General features: G+C 38.1%; 1 protein-coding gene across 1 annotated transcript; it reads right to left on the reverse strand.

The window, feature by feature from the left end:
• Positions 1-7,334: 7,334 nt before the first annotated feature.
• LOC113047475 (uncharacterized) lies at positions 7,335-8,994 on the reverse strand. Its single transcript, XM_026208864.1, has 3 exons — positions 8,567-8,994; positions 7,917-8,246; positions 7,335-7,813 (listed from the first exon to the last, which is right to left on the reverse strand). Exons 1-3 carry the CDS (start codon positions 8,622-8,624, stop codon positions 7,422-7,424), a joined length of 780 nt encoding a protein of 259 aa, XP_026064649.1. The 5' UTR covers positions 8,625-8,994; the 3' UTR covers positions 7,335-7,421.
• Positions 8,995-12,977: the final 3,983 nt, after the last annotated feature.

A 12,977-nucleotide genomic window follows, 5' to 3' on the forward strand; every position in this document is an offset into this window, starting at 1 on the left:
TTTTTGTAGTATATAAACAAATCATTATTATTTGCTATTGTCCAACAGTTATAGTTTTCTAAGCCATTTAAAAGCTACAAATTTGAGAAAAATGTAAGTTGCCTATAGTATCCACTACCAGTCAACAGTTTTGAACAGTAAGCTTAATATTTTTTAAGTCTGTTCTGTTCACCAAGCCTGCATTTATTTGATCCAAAGTAAAGCAAAACAGAAAAATTGTGAAATATGTTTACTAACCTATTTAAATTAACTGTTTTCTATTTGGATATATTTCAAAATGTAATTTATTTAGATTTCAAAGCTGAATTTTTTGTATCATTACTCCAGTCACACAATCCTTCAGAAATAATTCTGATATTCTGATTTGCTGCTCAAAAATAGAAAGTCTGATCTGAACTGATCTGAATATGAATGCAACTCGTTTAATAACACGTTAAGCCTTATGATGGTTTTCTATGGAAGGAAAAGGGTCATCTGATTTTTTTTGTACATGAAATACTTTATTAGTATGATGTTTAGTGAGTTTGGTCTATTAATATCACTCTATTAGTACATTAAACCATGTTAAAGGCAGTGTTGCAAGGTACATTTTTTTTAACGAATTTGTGCAATTTGCTTGTTGGTAATAAACATTTAAACTGTTATCCATTGTATTTTATGTTGTTGGGTATCACAAAACGGAATATAATACGAAAAAGTAGGTACTAACAGCGGTCTCCTTTCCCCCACAATGCATTGCATCACATCACGTTGGGGAGAGAATTTACCAAAGCCCGCCTTAAGAGCATTGAGAGTGACTAGAGAGACGAGAGTATTCAGATAAATAGATAAATACATAGATATATATATATATAGATAGATAAACAGACAGACAGATAGAGAGATAGCGACCCAAACGCACTCGCTTCCCTACAGCACAAGCTTTTCAGCGCAGTTTCCATGGGACAGCACCCACACAAGCACCTGCCAAACATAACGACAGACACACGGCTACGTTTGCATAAATATTTTCACCGGGGGAAGAGATAAACGCTTAGAAACGTCCATATAGCTAGCATATGCCTTCTATTTCTAGATGACAAAGACAAAGTTTACCAGTACTACGACACTATGACAAAGGTTACCGGTACTTCTCTGAACATCCCAGTCAGTCGCTATAATGTTAGTTCTGATGCTGTGTTCCAGGCAGGTCTTTGAACTCGTAATCACTATTTCATCCAACTACTAATGACTTTGTACAATTCCTAACAAGTTACGCCAAACTTTCTGAGCGCAAGGAATTGCAACTAGATTATTTATTTTATTGCAATGTTACATTGACCTAAATTCGATTTTTCAACGTGTACCACTTGCATAAACACTGCATCCGCAGGCAGTATTATTCGTAGGGGCTGTCATCGTTGTTTCACGTGCTGTGTGACCTCGGAACTCGGAGTACATCGATCTAGTACGAGACACGAGTTCACGGGTGGGAAGTCACGGGTTTGATTGCCGTTACAGTGCACTTTCACGGGTTTAAGGTTGGAAAAACACAGGTTACGGGTTGCCTACATACTAGGCTGAGGCTACCTTTCCTCCACTTCTGCCCAAGGTGACGTCATCACCAAGTTGCGTAAAAAAAACGGTAATACCAAAAACTTAAAAAATAGGTCTTTAAGACCATTTTGAGAAATTTTAAAAATGATATACATATCTTGAGTGATTTATGTACCCATTAATCAAAAGTGGTGGTTAACCTGCAACATGGCCAAGTATTTTTTTATGTTAAGCGCTTTAGAATGTTCTTTGGGAAAAGGCTTATTGTGTTATTAAACGCGTTGCATTCATATTCAGGGCTCATCTGATTTCTTATAGATAGTATAATTTATTAGTATGATGTTTAGTGATTTTGGTCAGTTAATATCACTGTCTTAGTACATTAAGCCAAATTAAGCGTTTTTTTTATTTAAGCGTTTTATAATGTCTCCAAAAGGTGCAAGAACTGTTAACATTAACTGTATATGCTGTTGTTTTATTCTGTAAACACATGTTTGGTTGTAGACAGCTATAGCTAAAGCTAAATGATATTATTAGGCTAACGTTAGTTGGACAAGTTATGGGGTTAAGTGGCTAACACCAGGCTGTTGGTGAGCCGGTTTCTGAGCAGTTTTAACAACAGTGCATAACGTCAACCTACTGGGGTGTGATAAAGTTATTCTTTAAATGTCACGCAGCTACTTAGTCGAGCGACCGCTTACATGACGACCCATCTTGTGAGCATTGGTCGGTCCACCCTTTCCCGGCGCTGCCCAGGCTCTGTCCGCCTGTCAGCTCTATGACACCAGCAACGGTAAATGACAGTGAGCCCAGCCCAGCTCAGCCGTCAGAGAAGTGTCAGCTCTTATTTTGAAAAAGGCTTATTGAGGGGGCGTGACATCACATTGAAGCAATACCCCTGATTGGCTGTGTGCAGAGGAATCTGTGAATGCAGAGGGACACTTGCATGCTGAGCTTTGCACAGAATGTGTAAGAATGTCTTTTTACAGTGGTTTGAAAATACAAGTTAGACCGTGTTTGTTTGCAAATTGTGACGAGGGCATTTGTAGATTTCTGTGAAACAGCTGTGCCATAATTCTGAAAACAAATCCAACACAATCTACAAACAAATAACGTCCCTCATGCGCAGACAAATCACTTTACATTCTTTCAAATTCTGGTTGTCAAGTACAAGTCACTGATTTCTATTTGTGAATCATAAAGAGTCTGTGGATTTTTTATCTATTAGTTGAACTTGTTTTAGGGATCATGAGGAGTTTGTTTGCAGATTTGGAATCTATTTACAGATTGTGTTTTACATTTGCAGATTTTAAATTTATTTGTAGATCTTGTTTTGTGTTTACAAATTGTAATAAGCATTTTTGACTCCTAGTCTCTTCATCTTCAATGATTATGGCATTATTTTGTCACAACAGCGAAACAGTGTCAGAATCCTGAAAACAACTGTGACACAATCTACAAACAGAACATGATCTTCACCTGAAACAAGTCACTTTACATTCATTCAAATTCTGGTTTTCAAGTACAAGTCCCTGATTTCTATTTGAGAATCAGGATGTGTTTATTTGTAGATCTTGTTTTACATTTGCGGATCATGAGGACTTTGTTTGCGGATTTTTTATCTATTTGTAAATTGTGTTTTGTGTTTACAAGTTGTGATATCTATTTGTGACTTTTAGTCTGTCCATTTTCAATGGTTTTGGCATTAATTTACCCCCATACAGTGCTGTTTAGAGATGCTGCAGCTGAAGAGTGTTTAGAGACGGACAGAGGTACCTTAGCCTAATACACACATGATCTCTCTCTCTCTCTCTCTTTCTCTCTCTCTCTCTCTCTCAATTTTCAATTCAATTAAATATTGCTTTAATGGCATGAATGTAAATACAACATTGCCAAAGCTTAGTGTAAATATTGTTGGGACTGCTGTCTCTGGTTTAGCTGGAGCTGTAAAAGATGAATGTTAGTTCAGATGATCATACAGTAGAACAGAGATATCCAAAGTGTCCCCAAATCATTTTCTATACTGTATTTTCCAGTTTCCTTTTTTAAATAATCTGAAATGTGCTGATTTACTTCTCAAAGTCACTTGTATAATACACAAAATGGCTAAATAAACCGTAGACACTTAAAGTAGGCACTGAAGTAGGTTTTTATAGCAATATTTCTGATGTGTGTGTGATAGTATTCACTGATGGTTTGGGGATCACAGTGAAGATAGTTTTGAGGTTTGATAATCAGACTTTATTTATTTTTTTCCTTAGTTAACCCTTCCCTGATTGTTTTTTTTTTTTTTTTTTATTATAATTTTTTCATTGACAGAAAGAGCATGATGAAATTGTTTGCTTAAAGGTGCGGTGTGTAATGTTTATAATGATCTATTTACAGAAATGCAATATAATATACATAACTATGTTTTCTTCTATCTTAATTAACGCACATCCTGATTATTTCACCACTTATAATAGTAAAGAAAATATTTGTTGCAGAATGCTGAACACATTTACAGTTTATCTTTGATTCAGTTTTTATAAAGAGCTCTATGTTTTCTGGATGAATGTTTTAGTGAGGATCGAGCTGTGCTGAACAGAATTATCGAGCATCACAGTCCCGCCCACAGCCCGAGAGAGCTCTGGTGCAGGAAGTAAATTTCCTATTCATTTCTCCCATTGACTTTCGGGAAAATCCGTATCTAAAGAGTGTTAGAGCATGTGTGAGGATAACCAGCTACGGCTGAACTCATAAGCATACAACATATCATTTCGAGTGAAAAAAGTAAGAGGAAATCCCAAAAAAGTCAAAGGTACAAGACTGTGTACATATTTTCATTTCGAGCGAAGGAACTACTCATCCCATAAACCACCGTGCCCCATTGAATTCGACTGAAACCACAACCACGAACGAGCCTTTTGAGCGACTTCCAAATCTGATGATGGCCGCGCAAGCTTTTTCTTCCAGTGAATTTTATTTTATATAGTGAATGTGCATTAATAGCAGTTCTTTCAGTATTAATCGTGTTAATAAATAGTGTTTTATATAAGTATTGTGTATTGATTTTTATATTTATCATCGTGTATTGTATATATTGTGCCTGTGTGAAAGCAGTTAACAATAACGTCAGCAACATGGTGCAGTGCTCTGTACCTGACTAAAATCACCGCTCAGTCGTCATCACATGTCGTCGCCATTACACAAATGTTCAGTAAATGCACTAAAAGGTATGTCTAGGCTAAACATTGTTTTGACAGTGGCATTATAAAATACTTGATATGACTCATACCATATGAAGGCTACAGTAGCTTAGCTAAGATACCAAGCTCCCTGCAAAACTCTCATGGCAGCCAAGGAGATCATGATTGCTCTGATAAGTCTACCGTGCAAAAACACAACACAGGTTTTTATTTAATTTTTTTATTAATGATCTTCAGTCTTCGTGGGGTTTAACCAGACGGTTACGTGAGCTCCACCAATCAGATGCATCACTGTGGGATTGTGGGATTGTTCAGGATTGTGGGTAATGAAGTACTTAGCCAAGACATCGCGAATAAAAGGCAAAACAAGGTTAGTGCCCCATGATCCATTGCGTTTATATGAGCATATTAGAGCTGAAAATCTTTGCCCGAACCCGACAGGTAAACGAGCGGTCATGTGATGTGTTTCGATTAGCGCGAGAAAGATGCGAAAATGAATGCTGAGCAGGTGTAACGGAGGCTTGCCTCTGGTGATTACGTTTTGGTTGCACCAGCAACTAAAGCAAACTCTGAGGTGTGGAAAAGTTTTGACCATGCTTATAATGAGAATAATGAGTGAATAATGATAATGACGCACCATCAGTGAGCGCAGGAGCGCGCTGAAGACATCTACAGTGGATTCAATCATTGTCCTCCACAAAAACATGTAGACCTAGCCTAATCTCTGTGAGTAAAGGTTTTTCAAATGATAACTAAATATTAATTGAGTCTTAAATGCATAATGTTGACAGAGTATTTACGCTAATGTTGGCTTTATTCTTTTATTAAACAAAGCAAAATTTCGTTAATTTCGTTATTGCCAAATACCCATCTTAATTTAAAATTTATCTTAATTAATTTTTTTTTTAAATGACTCATTTTTATTGGTGCGTTGGTCTATTTATAGGTTAAATGAGCCTATGTCTAGAAAGCTGAGATCGATGTGACACAGGACTTATTTTATTTCTTTATTCCAACTTCCAAGTGGTCTAGTCTACGTTAGTTATGAGTAAATTATGAATAAATAAAAACATGAATAAATTGCTCATTGTTGGCAAAAGGCAAAAGAGCTGTGTGCGTGCGCACATTTGAATAATGTCGGGCTGTAAACGGGTTCGGGCTTTAAAAAAGCTGTCAATCAAAATGTACTTGTCGGGCTCGGGTCCTGTCGGGCCTAACTTTTAAGGCCCAATCACAACCATATTTGGTTTTTATTGTAATTGGTCTGTTGTGCAGTTTGTCGTCTGTGCTGGTCGACAGATATTGAGATGAGAGAAGTAGAGGAGAGCAGACCACAGTGTGACACTTTTGACTTCCACACAAGAAGAAAACTAAAGTATTTTGTCAATAAAATACAATTATTAACTTTTACAAATAAAATAAAGGTTTATCAATAAAAATTATCTGATTTTAGAGTTGAATAAATGAATGAATAAATTGCATCCATGTTTGGGACGGTCCACATAAACGAGTAAAAATGCTTTAAGTTACTTATAATAATCCTCTTCTGATCATTAAAGATTGACTGTCAGTCTTTATTCACCGGTTCTTCCTGGTTTCTCATTAAAACTCATTAAAGTAAACCGTGTAAATGACGTCTCTAATGACACAGGAAGAGCAGACTGTAACAGTGTAACAACGAGCCGCATCTGAACTGATTACTGTCTTCTGATAGATATCAAACCATTCATAAACTGATAAACTGATAAATACAGATCAGAGATTATAATAATAGCTGATTTATCTCATTATAAATGAATACTAATAACTGAGATGAAAAATGTACTTCTACTATGGTAAAATAAATGTTCAGTGATATCTAAACACAGTAAATGTTGTTCTGCTAGCGTGTGTGTAAATATAAATCATGTGTGTATCATCTAACCCTGTGTTACTGTGTGTCCCGCGCTCCTCTACAAACACTAGATAATAAATAATAGTTCAACAATCAAACTTCACGACTTCACACTGAACCAGAGAAAGAGGCTCACACTGACTTTAAATAAGATTTGGAGCGGACTGGCATTAAAATAGATTAAAAACTGTTGAAAAGTAAAAAAATAAATAACAATTTTTGTAATGAATATATAGGCCTATGTTTTTTATTCACATATTTTCCCATTTTAGTCCTGAACTGAATATCATTAAATGTAAAGTATTTGGAGTGAGGGGAAGTCAAATACATCTTTATAAAGTTTGTTAACGTTTGGTTTTATTTTCTGCTAGGACTGTGTTAAATTTCCTCTGAATGTAATAAAATCTGACTTCTACATCGATGAGACTTGTCTGTTTTTGTTGTTTTCTGTCAAGTTTGACCAGTTGAGTCTTATTTTCTGGAGAATACAGTATAATATAATGTGGAGCGTTTGTACAATAAAACAAGCACATTATGTTCAACACTCGCACACATTAACTTTAGTCTTAAACTCTGCTGTAATTATCAGGAGCTTCGGGAAGTTTTGGTCCCTGGATCTAAAACATGAGAAAACCCCAGACGCAGAATATGACAATCATATTATAACTTTGGTCACATTACATTAAAAGTTAAAAGTTTCATTTCCTTCGTTCCCAGAAGCAGATCTTGAGCTGTTAAACTCAACTACAGTTCATTAGTTTGCAGAAGTGCTTTGAGTTTCTTCTGTCAGACTGAAAGAAGCTTTAGTTCCTCAGTTTTTGGCACAAACAGTCTTTAATGTTAACATTATGAGCGTCTAACACTGATAGAGGAGATGTTTTCTCACCTGGACTCTTGACAGTGAATGTGACTGAGGACTTGACTTTATCTCCCTGAGTAACTTCACATCTCCACTCTCTGTTGTGATCTTCATTCAGGAGTGTTGTATTCAGAGAGATGATACAGCGATCTGATGAGGATGATCTCTGATATCTGGAGTCTGATATATTCAGTTTAACACCAGCCCGATTCACCCAGAACAGATGAATTCCCCCAGAACGACCCGAATCATCACAAGAGACTCGAGGATATGAATACAGCCGACAGGAGAGAGTCACAGAGAGACCTGAACTGATCTGAGTCTGTGAGGATGAGACTGAAACACAGAATAACACACACATCACACACTCTTCATTCATCAGGAGAGATTTAATCAAGAATTTGTCATTTTTAAATCAATCACATAATCATTAAATTACTGTGAAGAACATGCAGATAAACACGAGCATCAGGTCTTAGTCGTGTTCCAGTCTCAGTCCATTGTTGGCAGAAGTAAAGTCCATAATCTTCTGTTGAGATCTTCCTGATGTTCAGAGAGCAGTCAGACCCCAGACTCAGTCTCTTCTGTCTCTCTGTGTCTTTCATCTCTTTCCCTAAACCAATCAGTTCAACTGCTGCTGAATGACTGTTATAGTTCCATGTAGTTGATTTGCAGCGAGGAAGAGCATCATGAAGAGCATTATTACAGGGCAGACGGACATCTTCACCAGAACTGATGAACACATGAACATCATCCTCTCCACTGACACCTGAAACACAAGAAGATCTGAGTGATCATTATGATATATATTAATAAATGAATCACAGAAAGCAGAAGGTTCAGATCAGTCTTTTTCAGCAGTTATTACAAACACACTCTCCAGAATAAACTCTTGTTCTTCATCAGAGAGCTGTTCAAATCACAAACACACTCTTCATCAGAGAATAATTGAGAGATGTTTGAGAGTGAATCTGTCTAGTTTGAGTGTGTTCAGGAAGAATCAGTGTGTTCTGTATCAAACACAAGAAGAAACTCTTTCTCAGACTGATTGCACTGAATGTGTTGAAGAGAAAACACAGATGTCTTTACCTGTGAGAAGTGAAGAGAGAGCGATCAGTCCCAGCAGACACAGATGACACTCAGACATTTTCTCTTTCTCTTCATCATTTGCTCTCAACTCTTTCTTTAAATACTCTCAGCTCCTCGTGTGGTTTTAACTTCCTCTGATCTGAGTGTTGAAATTCTTCTAGATCTGCACTATATGTCTGTGCATTATGAAGAAGTGCTGCTTTAGATTGTGTGAAACATGTTCTTCAGTGTGATAAAGTGCATTCTGTCAACCACACATCTGCTCTCAACACAGTTTATAAGCTATTCTCTCCTTTTGCACACAAGTGTTTTACTGATGCTTTTACTTCTGTCTTTGAGCAGTTTCCTGCATGATGTTAAAATCCAGAAATAACATCAGTAATTATTAGTGATAAAACTGGTTTCCATCATGATTCACTTGTAGAAACTGAAGTGTGTGTTGAAATGATGAAGATCAATAATATTGTGGTGAAGTGCTCCTTTATGTTTCGAATGACTGGTTGGGGTTCATGTGCTTCAGCGTGTGAGCTGGTGTCAGTTTAATTTTATAACTAGACAAATTCAATCGCACGTGTAACCCGGCGGGCTGGGAGTGACTGCTGTAGGTCTACTGCATTATGTATATGCGGACGTGGGATTGTGTTTGCATATGGATGACGCGTGAATTAATTTTTGTGTAGTAAAGGGAAGGAAATGTGAAGTCCTGCTGATTGGTCTGTGAACCCACTCATGTGTCTGTCTATTTTTAAGTAGAAATGTGTGTGTGTGTGTGTGATCCTGTGTTTTGTGTATTTCAGGCCAATAAAGTGGGTGCTTGATAGCGACGCTGCTGTTTTGTTTTGCTTTGTTTTTAGTGATTTTGTTTAAGTTGTGTTTCTATTTGTTTGTCTTATCCTTTTTTGTGTGTTTGATCATGGTTCCGGACGGTTGCCTTGGTTACCGCGGGGCCGTGTGTGGCTGTTGTTTGTGTTGGAGATGATTAATCAAAGTCAATGTCACCTTTATTTATATAGCGCTTTAAACAAAATACATTGCGTCAAAGCACTGAACAACATTCATTTGGAAAACAGTGTCTCAATAATGCAAAATGATAGTTAAAGGCAGTTCATCATTGAATTCAGTGATGTCATCTCTGTTCAGTTTAAATAGTGTCTGTGCATTTATTTGCAATCAAGTCAGTGATATCGCTGTAGATGAAGTGACCCCAACTAAACAAGCCAGAGGCGACAGCGGCAAGGAACCGAAACTCCATCGGTGACAGAATGGGGGTCAGTTCTCCTCTGACCAGACGAAACCAGTAGTTCAATTCCAGGCTGCAGCAAAGTCAGATTGTGCAGAAGAATCATCTGTTTCCTGTGGTCTTGTCCTGGTGGTCGTCTGAGACAAGGTCTTTACAGGGGATCTGTATCTGGGGCTCTAGTTGTCCTGGTCTCCGCTGTCTTTCAGGGATGTAGAGGTCCTTTCTAGGTGCTGATCCACCATCTGGTCTGGATACGTACTGGATCCGGGTGACTCCAGTGACCCTCTGATCTGGACACAGGCTGGATCTGGTGGCTACGGTGACCTCGGAATAAGAGAGAAAAAGATTAAAATTAGCGTAGATGCCATTCTTCTAATGATGTAGAAAGTACAGTGTTATGTGAAGTGTTTCCGGTTCCGGTTTACCTAATTAATGCAGCCTAAAAATCCTTTAACGGATTTGGATATTAAAAGCATATTAGTATGTTATGTGTATGCCAGGTTAAAGAGATGGGTCTTTAATCTAGATTTAAACTGCAAGAGTGTGTCTGCCTCCCGAACAATGTTAGGTAGGTTATTCCAGAGTTTAGGCGCCAAATAGGAAAAGGATCTGCCGCCCGCAGTTGATTTTGATATTCTAGGTATTATCAAATTGCCTGAGTTTTGAGAACGTAGCGGACGTAGAGGAGTATAATGTAAAAGGAGCTCATTCAAATACTGAGGTGCTAATCCATTCAGGGTTTTATAAGTAATAAGCAATATTTTAAAATCTATACGATGTTTGATAGGGAGCCAGTGCAGTGTGGACAGGACCGGGCTAATATGGTCATACTTCCTGGTTCTAGTAAGAACTCTTGCTGCTGCATTTTGGACTAGCTGTAGTTTGTTTACCAAGCGTGCAGAACAACCACCCAATAAAGTATTACAATAGTCTAACCTTGAGGTCATAAATGCATGGATTAACATTTCTGCATTTGACATTGAGAGCATAGGCCGTAATTTAGATATATTTTTTAGATGGAAAAATGCAGTTTTGCAAATGCTAGAAACGTGGCTTTCTAAGGAAAGATTGCGATCAAATAGCACACCTAGGTTCCTAACTGATGACGAAGAATTGACAGAGCAACCATCAAGTCTTAGACAGTGTTCTAGGTTATTACAAGCAGAGTTTTTAGGTCCTATAATAAACACCTCTGTTTTTTTCAGAATTTAGCAGTAAGAAATGACTCGTCATCCAGTTTTTTATATCGATTAATGTGTTTTCATTTTGGGCTTTGTCAATCCACCACGGTATAGGGTGGCTGGATATTTCTTTTGGGGGTAAATTGTGGTAAAATGTGGTTTCTTTATAGGCTGTATGTATTTTCTTGTGTTAATTAGTTTTCTTTCTGTCTTTTGCAGGAGCAGGGGTGATCCAAAAGTGGGCATGCTAGGCGTCCTGTGCCTAGATATTAGCGCTTTTCTTTATAGGGGTTTTCTTGTAGTGGTTTGCACTAGTGTGGGTGTGCTTTTGAAAGGTTGGGGCACGGGGTACTTTTTGCTAGCTGACTTGAGGTCTACTGTTAGCCTGTTCCGCTATTGGCACTACCCCGCTCCGTCATGAAAGGTTGTATGTCCGTTAACTGACAGAATTTAATTATTCTGATACCATTTAGCAGCTCTGTGATTTTGGTCTAGTGCTATTGACTTTAGTAGCCTTTTAACATTATGACTATGGAATAAAGGATTGTACTTTTCTATAAGGATTCACGTCAGTGGGAAAACAAACTTGTGTGCCCCATTTTTAGGGGTATTTCCCCAGCCGTGTCAATGCTGGGGTGGCGTAGTCGTCATTTATTAAGGGGCTGTGTTTGAGCGTTAACTCAAAAGCCGCCAGTTCCTCTCATATCGCCACAATATCTTGATAAGACGAGCAGTAACTGCACACGAGCGTCAGTAAAGAACACAGACTGCTGAATATCTGTTCTGAGGATCAGGGAAAGATGTGGCATCAGCTGCTGCTTAAAGAGCTTCAGAGATGATTTTACAGCGTCATAATAGACCTAGAGATGGGCAGATGAAGACTTGTGAAGCTTTTGAGACCAAAAAAGATTCAAAGTCTTAAAGATGGACCCTAACAGACATCTAGTGGCCGGCCTTAATTATAGCAGATCTGCTTGATTCCAGTTTAACATGATCTGGATATGACAGGTTTGAGCACATGATTGTAATATAACGCTCATGTCCTGAACACTGAGTCCTGGAGATCCAGCACTAATAGTGTGAGATGAGCTTCACACAACAGACTTTTCTTCCAGAAGGACAACACCAGACAAACCAACTCTGATAACAAGCACCTCTTTCTCTGAAGCGAGCGATTACTGAAAGACTTTCACTGCTGAAGCTCTCTCTCTGTTAGTCAGGTCTGCAGATCGAGCTGGAAGACCAACAGATGAGGAACAGAGATGCTCCTTCTCCTCTTCTGTACAGTCCATCATCTGTGAACACATTCATGCATCCTCCGTCTCCACTGAATTGTGGGAAAGTAGGACACTGGTATCGGTCAAGCTCACTCTTTCTTTTTTTCACTTTTTCTTTTTGATTTACATTTCTATAAAAGATAGTTAATCTACAGTATGTGTGCACATTACTATATCTTCCACAAGTCCTCCTTTAAATCTTCTCTTTTATTATGGTCACTAATATTTAGAGTTGTTCCGATTCCGATACTAGTATCGGAAATATCTCCGATACCACAACAAATTCTGGCATCGGCATCGGCGAGTACATGAACCCATATACCGATCCGATACCATTTTCTTAAAAAAGACCTAGTTATGACCGCAAGCTTTGCCTAACCGCTGCACGGTTCTTCTTCGCTGCTCAAAATGCATTGAAAACACAGGAAGTTGTGCTGTGTTGCCACAAGCAACCCCTGTTTAGAGCAGCGAAGAAGAAATGAAAACGCGTTAGCAGCCCTTATCTAAATATGACTGGATCACTCATCACATTCTAAACTGCCAAAAGACAGTGAAGCCGCTACTATATTATAGATCAGTGGTTAGCAGTATGTCTCTGTAGTACCGGTAGTTACAGACTCTCGAGTATATTCAGTACCGGCAACTGCGTTCAGTTGCTTCCGTGTAAGTCAAAACGCAGGGCTCCAGACAGTAGCCGAATATATACTAGTGTC

Source organism: Carassius auratus, chromosome 3 (assembly GCF_003368295.1).
Source record: "Carassius auratus strain Wakin chromosome 3, ASM336829v1, whole genome shotgun sequence".
In the NCBI taxonomy this organism is placed as follows: domain Eukaryota; kingdom Metazoa; phylum Chordata; class Actinopteri; order Cypriniformes; family Cyprinidae; genus Carassius; species Carassius auratus.